Here is a 10,925-nt window from a genome sequence, read left to right as displayed (position 1 = left end):
CAGTCTTACACCAACCCAAACGTGCAGTAACACATCACAATTTCACAGTGCATACATATCAACACCACATCTTAGCACCAACAAAGGACATGATAGAGCAGTGGACACTTGCAAACAACCATTTCTTACAAGCTATTTCAGGCATTTCTTATGAAGCCTTACAGAGAGCAGCTCCAAAAGATTCTTCACAGGACTCTACACTTAGAGGCCAACACAAGGCTCCATGTTTTCACACAGTTAAATAAACCAGCCAAGTGGAAACTTTGACAACTGTTAAAGCTGTTTTAACATCCTGCTTGCTGTTGAAGTTTATCCAGAAAAATCACCACCGCGTGCTTACAGGATGCTACCCACTGCTCATAGAGACATATTGCCTTGAGAAGCGCCAGCACAAAGGAAGTGAAATGGCTGTTAATAAATGGTCAGACTGATGAAAAACTACCATGGGCCCAAAGGACATCAAGGCAATTTCTGTGTGGGTTTCCTCGGTATTAAACAAAGAAATTGAAGGTGCACTTCTGATTCATTGTTTAGGAGCTGACAGAGACTTTTGGTTTTTTATTAATAACGTTTTGTTCAGCAATACCACCTGAGGTCCATTCCAAGTAAAGTTTACAAGCATTAGGAACAGAATGTAGTTTACATTTTAAAAGTAAAAGTACTTAGGTGGTGGTCTGACTCCACGTGCTAACGTATTACATTGTCCAAAACATTTTAATTTTTATGTTGTTTTGAATTGAATTGGATGAACTCACAAAGTATGATATTTAATTTTAACGGTCTCTGAGAAACCATAGGAGAATAGGCAGACAGCAGAGTCACTGGAGTAGGTAAGGTGGGAACAACAGTGAGTCCAGTTTCTTTTTGTAAGAGCAACACGTGGGGAAAGGATGCCATACCGAGAAGTGAATTGGTTATTTGGGGATAAATTCTGTCTGAATAACAAAATTAAAGCGGTGTCGCTTAAAATAATGATATATCCAGCAAAGAAAGACATTGAATGTTCTCGTGCTTCCTGTGGATCTGAGGATGAAGCGATTTGCCATCTGTTTTATGAATATATGTATGCTAGAATATTCTGGAGGGATGTGCATAGCTACATCAATAGGAAAACTGGTCAAACAATTCACTTAAAAGGAAAAGACATTTTTATTTGTTTTGAAGAGAGGCAAAAAGAGAAAGACTTTATTTTTTTTTTTTTTTTGTTCAGCTGTTTCTTTTTATAGGAATATAAAATTTCACATACACAAGAAACCCAACTTTAATCACTTTCTAACTGAAATAATACTCCAATAGTATCAATGGACCTAATAGCAAGAAAGCTCTAAAAACTGTTTCTGTCATGGACAAATATTATAAAGACTAATGATTCAGTTTACATTACCATACTCCATGCTTCTCCTTATTCCATTATCAGGTATATTTTCTGGACTTTGGCTCATTGTTTTATTTTATTGTTTTTTTTTTTTTTTTGTCTTTTCTGTCTTTGTATAGCTTCATTTATTTAACTGTATCTTTAGTTAAAAAAAAAAAAAGGTGGGGAAAGAGCAAAATGGTTTAGTGCTAGGCTTGATGTTTTTTCTCTTTGTTGTCTGGGCTGTTGGTGGCCAAGTGCTCTCCAGTGCACTGCAGAGATGATGGGGGTCAGGGGAGCTGGTTGGACCAGACCTATAGCAGAGGCTGGTTCTCAGATTCCCCCCAACGCAGGACTGAAGCAGTGACTGAAGGGTCAGCAGCAGGGGTCGGAGGGGGTGGCTGAACTGGAACAACTGCCGCTCTTTGTAGTGTATCACTGGAGAGAGGAAGGGGGACCAATCATTTCCTTGCTTTCATTTGTCAACCTGTGTGGCCAAAGGAAAAGCGCCAAAACCTCCTAGAAAACATGTGATGCGGTTATAACGGGACAAGCAGTTACTTATAATGACTGCACCAGCTCATATTTTTCATTACAGCGACGACCTGAGTGACAGTCAAACACATTAACGCCAACCTCATCTCTGCTAAACTCTCGGGGTGTCAATGCTGCCTTTACGTGCTGCTCGTAACCTGAAGTTATTGCCGAGAGCAAAACTCACCGGAGAAAAATGCTGCCACTATAATTTTATCTTTCTCGAAAAAAAAAAAAAAAAAAGAGACACCTAAATAATATTAGCTTATCAACAATTGGGGAATGCACTGAATCCAACATAGCTTCAGACGTTTCTATTTTATTTTTCATAACTTTGCTGATTGCATATAATCAATTTTAATTTCTGCTTAACGATAATACGGGCACCGTTTTGGAGTGGTCCTAATATCTTTGCATCGCAGACTGTTATGCACATTTTGCTGTTTTTATATTACCAGTGCAATCCATAATGTTAAAGATTCTTCTGCTAGCTGTACAGTTTCTTAAATGTTCATTCAGCGCAACTTCCAATGATCAATATATCTGCAGACTCAGGGAGCGGATGGGGACCCTGTTTGTCTTTTACACTTTTTTTTTTTTTTTTTTTTTTTTGAACACGCTGCCGTCTGGCGAATTTGGTTATTTCCTGCAACCCATGAAGGCGGCGGCAGCAGCAGCTGCGCCTCCGTCTCGGTCTCAGCCTCAGCTCACACTTCCTACGAGCAGCTCGCTTGTGCAGCCATTTTGATTTGAAGCCGCAGCGCCTGGGAGAAATTGTCTGGAAAAGGTGGGGGAATGTTTCTCTAAGCACTATGTTGACATAAATTACAATCGGGCTCCTATAGAGCGCGGAGTGTTAATTTAAATTATCGGGTAAAAATGTTCACCCATCTAAGACATTGGTGCTGCTAACTGTTAGCATTCATTTTGTAGCATACCCAACGTTGGCGCACGTTAGGTTGGATGAGTTCCCTTAGCTCACGAACACAAAACCAGACGTAGCTTACAGGTTTTAGTTCCATCTACTCTAAATTTATTGCATTATCGCCCCCAGTAATGCTACAAGGACAGAAGCTCGTGTTTCCTCCATTAGGAGACGGTCTGCTCTCTAGCTAGCTGGACAAACAGCTAACTGGTTAGCTTGGCATAACGTTAGCACTTCACTGAAGCTAACGCTCACCTTTTCCCTCCTCCGTGCACTATTCTTACAATATAACCACGACAAATGCTGAGTATATCCGGATATTTCTCTTGGGTGATTCAGGCGTGAATTCAGAGGATAGATGTGGGACCAGGGAGGGCAGCCCTGGCCGCAGTGGCCTCTGAGCCAGCAGCAGTGGATGCAGTCTTTCCAGCACCAGCAAGATCCAGGTCAGTGAATGATGCGCACACACCAGGAAAACAAGCTTATTCTTCAAATAAACCTGTTGCTTTTCTTGCGCAAAGTAGCCTTGATAGTAAGGCTTCCACTAGGCGAGTAACTCATTTAGGATCAATCTTCATCTTCGTGTAGGTCAAGTTGACTGGGCTGCTCTGGCACAGGCATGGATAGCCCAAAAGGAGTCGACGGGAGCAGAGCAGCCCAACATTCAACCAAATGGCCAGGATATTCCAGGACTTGAACCGGTCGGACCAAGTAACCACGGTGCCTTTCAGGGTGACCCAGCATTTGGCAGAATGTGGCAGCCAGGTAAACAGATATGCACCTAAGATGTTGGATGTTTTTCCTGTTTTTTTTGTTTTTGTTTTTTTTTTTCCCCTGTTTCTTTGTTTTCAAAGCTTCTCTCACTGTTTTCCAAATGTATGATATTGTCAGTACATGCATAAGTCAAGCAACATGTTTTGGATTGTAGGTGAAGTCAGCACTGGCTGGGGCTGGATGTTGGCATCACTGATTTGATTTCAATGTTCAGGATTTAGCTTTCCTTCACAAATGCAGAAAGACTCAAATGTGACAAATCTTCACTTTCAGGGCTACATGTAAAAATTAGTAAGGGCAATAATAATAAACTGGGCAAGAAGATCATGATTAAACTTTTACTGTAAAATGAAGATGTTATCCCATTCAATAACACATGGACAGTCGATAGCAGATTAGTCATCGAAGAAGCCTAGTTACATTTTAATGATCCACTTGAGCACAAAGCTGTCAGAAAGTGAAAGCTAGTACACTCATTTATTTATAGTAATTTGTTTATCTGCAAACATCAGGTGGAAACAAATCGAGAGCTCAGATTAGTTTAGCTTGAGCTTCTTTTCAGATAGTACCTTTTTATAGACCCGATTTCTCGATATGCCATGAGATGTCAACGGTCAGGCAACCATTGACTGTAAATCCAACCATGGCACGGCCATGTTTGTAGTTTCATGAAAGGGGAAAAGCTACTGACTCGAATGATACCAATCGCAAAACTACATCACCCAGTTGAAATCAAACCCCTTACTTCCGTAGGGTATTACAAGCAGCTGAAGCAAGGTGATGGTGCGTGTAGTCTGGGCGAAGCGTGAGTGAGTTTGGGGGAGTTTTTATAGTTGTAAATGTAGTTATTACTATAGTTATAGTGTTAAAGTTGCTGTTTCCTTTGGAAGTAGAAAGTGACCCATTTGGGACACTTGGCACACATTTTGTGCCAAATTGTGGCAAACTGAGTGTCCACCTGGTGGTATTCTTACTACAAACCTTTGTGGAGGCTTTACAGTTTGCTAAAATTCTATCACATTTCTTAAATGTGTCGTCAGTGAGTGGCTGAAGGGATCAATGACATCTGTGTGCCTGGAGTCATTGTTAGCATAGTTTTATCCTCTGTGAAACAGGGAAAAGACACAGGCAAGAATAGAAACTTCACATTTCTGCCTTGGTTTATTCCAGTTTTCTCAGATGACGTAACAGATAAAATATTAGTAACAGATTCTTTGAGGTCCCTAAACACCAAGAACATGCCTTATTGCCTTACAGAACCTTATTATTCTGCAACAAATCTTTGTGTACTTTGGGTATGTCTTAATTTTTTTCTGAAAATGTTGTCAGGGCTTAACAGGTTAAATAAACACTGTAATTGATCATCAGTATTTTTTTGACAACAAGTTGAAGTGCAGAAATCAAGTGAATTTTGGCACACAATTTTATGGGCTTTAGCAAATATTGTCTCTTTCAAGATATATAGACATTCATATGTTGCTGGCCTTTACTTAGTCTTTTGGTCATCTTTAACAGAATGGGGAATGCACGGACAGCCTCCTCCTCCTCCTCCACCCCCGGACCAGGCCTGGATCCCTCCAGGTTCAGGACCAATGGATGTGGTGAACCCGAGTGAGGACAGCAACAGCCAGGACAGCGTGGAATTCAACTCTGAAGCCCACCATGGGGTTTACCCCCAGAACAGCCATGGGTATGGGGCACAGCCCGACAGCTACGCCATGGCCCCCATGGCCATGAACCAGTTTGATTATCAGGTATGCAGATGCTACAATAGAAACTGTTGAAGCGTTCGGGTTTTAGTGTGACAGCCAAGTAACACAGGAAGGAGCAACTGTGTAGAAACTGTGCCGGGTCCCAGCATCTAGGTGTATCAGTCATTGCTTTCTTGATGCGGTGCAGAGGAAAGTGTTGGCTTGTTGAGGATCGACCATGGTTTGGTATTATTTTTTAAAGTGATTTCTTTCTCTTTAAAGTAACCGAAATCTGTAATGCAGTTAAGCGTGTTGGGGGGAAATGGTTTCTAAAATTAACTGGTAAAGACAAAAACAGCCCTACGCTCATTGAATGCCACTTGGTGGCAGTAACAGGACCCCAAGTACTTAAATCTCTTCTTAATCTTCATTGTTTTTCTACAGCATGGAGCTGCTTCATCCTTTGCCCCCACACCTACGGGCTTCCACTCTCCTTACTGGCAGGGTCCTCCTCAGAATAGACGAGATGCCAGACCACCTGCGTTCAGAGACCGGCCCAGATCCCCCATCCAGCTCCCTGTTAAACAGGAGGCCCCAGCACCACTAGGTCAGTCTTCTACCACCTCTTCCTTGTCTGTGCTAGATTGAACACCTGATGGTAGAATTTAAGCCCTTATATTTACATTTTATATTATTGTTCCCTGCAGATAGGCCAGGAAACAGCAACACAGTTAAAACAAATAATGAACATGAACATTTTTCCGAGCTATTGTAAACACATGTAAAATCCCAAAATAGAACCTTTACCAAAAATAAACAAAAACCTGGCAGTATGAGGATAACCGCTTCTCACCTTGAATTTCACCTTCAGATGCTGTAAAAAGACGCACACTACCTGCTTGGATTCGTGAGGGCCTTGAAAAGATGGACAGAGAAAAGCAGAAGAAGCTGGAGCGAGAACGGATGGAGAAAGAGCGAGTTGAAATGGCCAAAGATGACGGAAAAGGGCATGAGCCAGATAAGGAGGGTGATGGGCCGCGTGTACCCCGCAAGAGCAAGTTTGTAAGCAGCCCCTTTCTGGCCTTGACTGCAGAGTGATTTCTTTTTAAATTGTTTACAAAGTTTAATTTTTGTTGTGTCATTGGTGAAAGGATATGACATGAACTATTGAACTCATGGCTGATCTATCAGCAATGTGTCAATAATTGACCTAACAAATGATCAACCCTTTGCTGTGTCTCTCTGTCGCTGCTTCTTTCTGCAACAGGACAGTGATGATGAGGGTAATGATGACAACAATGATGAAGAAACTCCTTCCATAAAGAAGGAGTTTTCTGGCCAGAGCCCATCGCCTCCAGCAGAGGACAGTGAACCTGAAATGACAGAGGAGGAGAAGGAATTCCAGCTGGTCAGTTTGACAATTTGATTACCTGATTTTTGATGGATTGTTTCTGAAAAAGATTTGTTGCCACTATTTGATTTTTATTTATTTATTTTTTTACCTCTCCCCCACCCCCCTCTGTTTTAAGATGATCATCACCAAAACGCTATTGACAGAAATCCTTCTTGAGGTCACAAATGAGGAGATCCTGCATGTGGCTAAAGAGACTCATCGTAAAGCCACTCGAGGTCTGCTCTTGTCTTTTCCAGTTTATGCAACATCTATACCTGTCACCAAGACATTCTGTTGAAATCTGAAGAGAATGCATTATGTGCTAATAATCTCTTTAAGCTCTTCAAACTCAATTATGCCTTGTAAACCAGGCTGATTGAGCAGCAAACATGGGAGTATGTCTGATTTGCATGTTCAACCACTCTCTGCTAATGCATCAGAAGAACAGAACAGAGCAGAGCAATGTTTCTCACAAACTGTATTTGAAAACCTGTTCATCATGGTATTGAAGGTCCTGCTGAAAGACTGCATGGCTGAATAAGGTCAGCATTGACTCTGACCAGCACCTACTTATAAATACCAAAGACTATCTCCATTGAAGTGACTGTGCATTAGTACAGATTGGCTTTTCCCCCCCAGACCGACTGTTTGACTTGGATTATGTGACAGAAGATTGTTTGTTAACCCTCTCTTTTTTCTCCTTTTTTTTTTTTTTTTTTTGTTTTTTATTTTCTTATTTATTTTATTTTTTCTCTCTTGTTACTAACGGCAGCTCTTGTGAATAGTGCTTTATCTGTGACCGCCTTCTCTAGCGACTCATGCCTTTGAGAAAATGGCAGTATGTGTTTTAACATGTTGTTCCTGTTGTTGATGTGAATCAAAGCTCCTGCAAAACAGCTGGCACAGTCAAGTGCACTGGCTTCTCTGACTGGTCTCAGTGAGTATCCCTTTTTCAGTCATGGGGGGGAGGGAAGGAAAGCATTTTGAGTTTTTAATTTTGGTGCGGTATAAGTAGGAACATGAGAGCTGCAGGGCATAACGCCCAAATACGCTTGTTAATTTTTAAGATTAAGTGGCATCCTACTGATTGTTTTGGGTTTAGTTTTTGCATTTTGTTAGAAGCATGCGCTCAAATAAAAAGTATTAATATTAGTAAGGGTTCTATATATGTTTTAGTTTTTATTAAAAGGGGTCATTAGTATGAAATAGAGATAGAATAAAGTTCAACAAGAAGAAGTGCCTTACATTGGGATTGAGGGGTACCTTGGGTTGGAACTGAGGGGAAACCTGATTGTGAAAATGGATCTCAGTTTTTTCCAACACTCAACCACCTGGGGCTCTGTTGTGGCAGGCGGGCTTGGTGACTATGGTTCTGATGAGAGTGAGGATGAGGATGATCGCAGCGTGCGGGGGTCTGAATCCTCTGACACAGATGAGGAGGAGTTGCACCATCGCATCCGGGAGAAGCAGGATGCCTTCCGCCGCAAAGAGCGGGAAATGCAGCAGCTGCAAGAAAAACAGGTGCAGGAAGCTCAGCTTGCACGGGGTAAGACATGATCTCCTAATTCATTTAAAAAAAAATGTTTGTGCAGTTTTATTCTACCTTGTAAATTTTTAACATTCAAGTTGATGATTTTCTTTCAGTTTTTATGGACGTTGTTAGAATATTTCAACAACAAAGGAGTTAGTGAAACGATCCTGGTCTAGACTAGTGCTGACTTGATTTCATCTCGAATGTTGCTGAAAACGATAATCTTTACACACTTTGTGGTGGTTTTTGTTTTTGTTTAGTGTTTTTTTTTTTTTTTTTTTTTGGTTTGTTTACTGTTAATTTTTGTTTGTCTCTACAGAAGAAATGGTGAAGGAGAGGTTGATCAGAGAAAAGGGGGAATACAATGAGGGCGAGGCAGAAAATCCACACAAACAGGAAGTAAAAGAGAGGGAGGCGGAGCCCTTGGTAGAGAGGCGTAGGTCCCGTGGTGAAAAGGAAGGCAGTGAAGGCAAACACTCAGGCAGAGGAAAAGAGCGATCAGGGCGAGTTGGCAGTGATTCTCCAGACAATGGTCACAGCAGCAGCTCCCCTTCCACCTCCAGCCACAGCAGCAGTCGCTCATCATCATCCTCCTCCTCTTCAGCATCTTCCCACAGTTCCTCACAATCCTCCTCCCCACGTAGGAAGAGGAGGCGTAGTCGATCTTCTTCTCACAAGGCTCGCCGGCGCAGCCGCAGCCACAGTTCCCATCGGCACCGTAGTGAGAAGAGCAGGGACAGGAGGAGGAGCAGTGCTGAGAGGTCGGGTCGTCACAAGAAAGACCGCAGTGACTCCAGGGAACGCAGGAGTCGTAGGAGTAGGTCAAGATCCAGAGAGAGAGACAGAGGTAGAGTCAGGACCAGAGACAGCCGCAGTCGCAGCAGAGACAGAGAGAAGGACAAAGACAGAGATAAGGAGAGGAAGAGGAGCAGAGAGCGCAGAGACAGCAGTCATAGCCGGAGCAGTAAACACAAGCAGAAGGCCTCCAGCAAAGATAGAGACAGGAGGAGAGAGAGGAGTCGCAGCCATGAGAAAGATAAGAAAAAGAAAGATAAAGACAAGGATAGAGAAAAAGAATTGGACAAAAAGAAAGAAAAACCAAAAGCCAAAGAGAGAGAGAGGGAGAAAGAAAAGGGAAGCTCTGTAATTGCAGAGGAGAATGGCAAATCAAAGAAGCGGAAGGAGAGTGACCTGTGCACAGACTCTCAGAGTGACAAGCACTCTCGGCATGATAACAAAGCCAGCAAGAAGGGCTCCGCCAAAGCTAGCAGGAGGCACTCAGACTCTGACTCTAGTAGGTCTCCCTCCCCTGAAGTTAGTAAGGAAAAGAAATCGAAGAAATCAAAACGTAGTCGCTCAAGGTCGACGGAAAAATCTCACAAGTCTGGTAAGAAGGCAAGCCGCAAACACAAGTCTAAGTCACGATCAAGGTAGTATTCGTTTTTTTCCTGCTCTTTTTCTAATGTATGTTCTGATTGTTTGTCTCTGTTTCTCTGGTTTCCTTGTAATCAACATTTTCTAACTAACCAAAGGAACATTTGGAAAATTGTTGCCTTGCTATTTTGAGAAATTTTCAAATTCAGTCGCATCTGCTTGGTTGTGTAAAGTCAAGTTTTCGTGTGTAGTGATGGGTTTCCCTCTATCAAATGCAAATTTGCCATTGATAAATTTTTAACCAGATGTCCTTAGTCCCCATAATGTCCTCCGTTGCCTTATTTCCTTTGCCTTATTTTAGCACATTGTTAAAATTTGATACTGTTTCTAGCGCAAAGTGTGCAGTTTAAGTGAACCAAGCAAACATTTCTGTCTTTGCACTATTCTGCTCAGCGAAGATGTGCTTCTCTAGAGTCTGTTTTTATGGAAATGATGTACTGTACTCTGCCAGTATGTCTGATGGGAGGGGGTGATCGTGCATGTTTGTGTTTTATAGTGTGCATGGGTAAGTGCATTGGGATCTGTATTAATGTCGTGTCCACACATCTCTTACAGGTCAGCATCCCCCTCCCGTCGTAGCAGACGTTGAGGAGCACAGTTAACGTCCCGATCTGTGCACGTTACCATTTTAAATTCCATGAGTTGAACAGGCTTGTCTCATTATAGAGGCAGTTGTGTAGGTGAACACCCTCATACATTTCTTTCATCTTTGTATATATGTTGTTATTTTTAAGTGTGACTGAAGAACAAGATATTTTGAATGGTAGGAGTTTTCACTTGTATTATGCAAAACTTAAGACTCGGTGGACACTAAAACTCAAGTTGTATCATTTTAACCATAAGAAGAGTAACTTTTTTCTCCAAATATTATTGTAAATGTCCAATAAAAGAGTTTGTTGCTGATTTTTGCCTTGGTCTCTGACTTTTTTTTTTTTTAACAGGTATACATTAAATTGTAAGTCAGGTACTAACAGCGGTATATGAGTGGCAATTTTATTATAATTTTTATTTGTGTAAACGTAGGTGAAATAGGAGCAGATAAAAGATTATTCTTTTAAGTTGGATTCAAGGATTTCATCTATTTTCTTACTGATTTATGCTTATCATGGAAGTAAATTAGGAAACCTTAATGCCACAGTTCTCATTAAGGACTCAGATTTGGAAGTCAACCCAGGATCACAGTAGAGTTGATGCTGCTGTCCTGTGCTATGGACATAATTCCCTGCATTGTGCCGTTCACACAGCAGTGCACCATCAGGCTTTACAGCCTATTTGTAGCAATGTGCTCT

At 41.7% G+C, this 10,925-nt stretch overlaps 1 protein-coding gene across 2 annotated transcripts; it reads left to right on the top strand.

Annotated features, from left to right (window-relative positions):
• Window positions 1-2,546: 2,546 nt before the first annotated feature.
• On the top strand, window positions 2,547-10,539 carry pnisr (PNN-interacting serine/arginine-rich protein). 2 transcript variants are annotated; one of them, XM_029505060.1, is made up of 12 exons: window positions 2,547-2,675; window positions 3,153-3,259; window positions 3,402-3,578; window positions 5,103-5,341; window positions 5,723-5,885; window positions 6,150-6,340; window positions 6,546-6,686; window positions 6,808-6,907; window positions 7,555-7,608; window positions 8,023-8,217; window positions 8,522-9,632; window positions 10,192-10,539. In XM_029505060.1, exons 2-12 carry the CDS (start codon window positions 3,172-3,174, stop codon window positions 10,223-10,225), a joined length of 2,493 nt encoding a protein of 830 aa, XP_029360920.1. In that variant the 5' UTR covers window positions 2,547-2,675; window positions 3,153-3,171; the 3' UTR covers window positions 10,226-10,539. The 2 variants fall into 2 exon arrangements, with proteins under 2 accessions (XP_029360920.1, XP_029360921.1); XM_029505061.1 differs by lacking the exons at window positions 6,546-6,686; window positions 6,808-6,907; window positions 7,555-7,608; ... (1 more) ...; window positions 8,522-9,632; window positions 10,192-10,539 and having other exon boundaries at window positions 5,103-5,277; window positions 6,150-6,291.
• Window positions 10,540-10,925: the final 386 nt, after the last annotated feature.

The sequence above is a fragment of the Echeneis naucrates genome, chromosome 6, assembly GCF_900963305.1.
Source record: "Echeneis naucrates chromosome 6, fEcheNa1.1, whole genome shotgun sequence".
Taxonomy (NCBI): domain Eukaryota; kingdom Metazoa; phylum Chordata; class Actinopteri; order Carangiformes; family Echeneidae; genus Echeneis; species Echeneis naucrates.
Note: the sequence above shows the minus strand (reverse complement) of the source record. Positions and strands in the feature narration are given on the sequence as shown.

Excerpts from the sequence above, each read along its gene's own strand:
- pnisr (XM_029505060.1), top strand. The coding sequence starts at position 3,172 with ATGTGGGACCAGGGAGGGCAGCCCTGGCCGCAGTGGCCTCTGAGCCAG. Across the intron at positions 6,687-6,807 it reads AGGAGAAGGAATTCCAGCTG|ATGATCATCACCAAAACGCT; the intron begins GTCAGTTTGACA and ends CTCTGTTTTAAG. Across the intron at positions 7,609-8,022 it reads GGCTTCTCTGACTGGTCTCA|GCGGGCTTGGTGACTATGGT; the intron begins GTGAGTATCCCT and ends CTGTTGTGGCAG.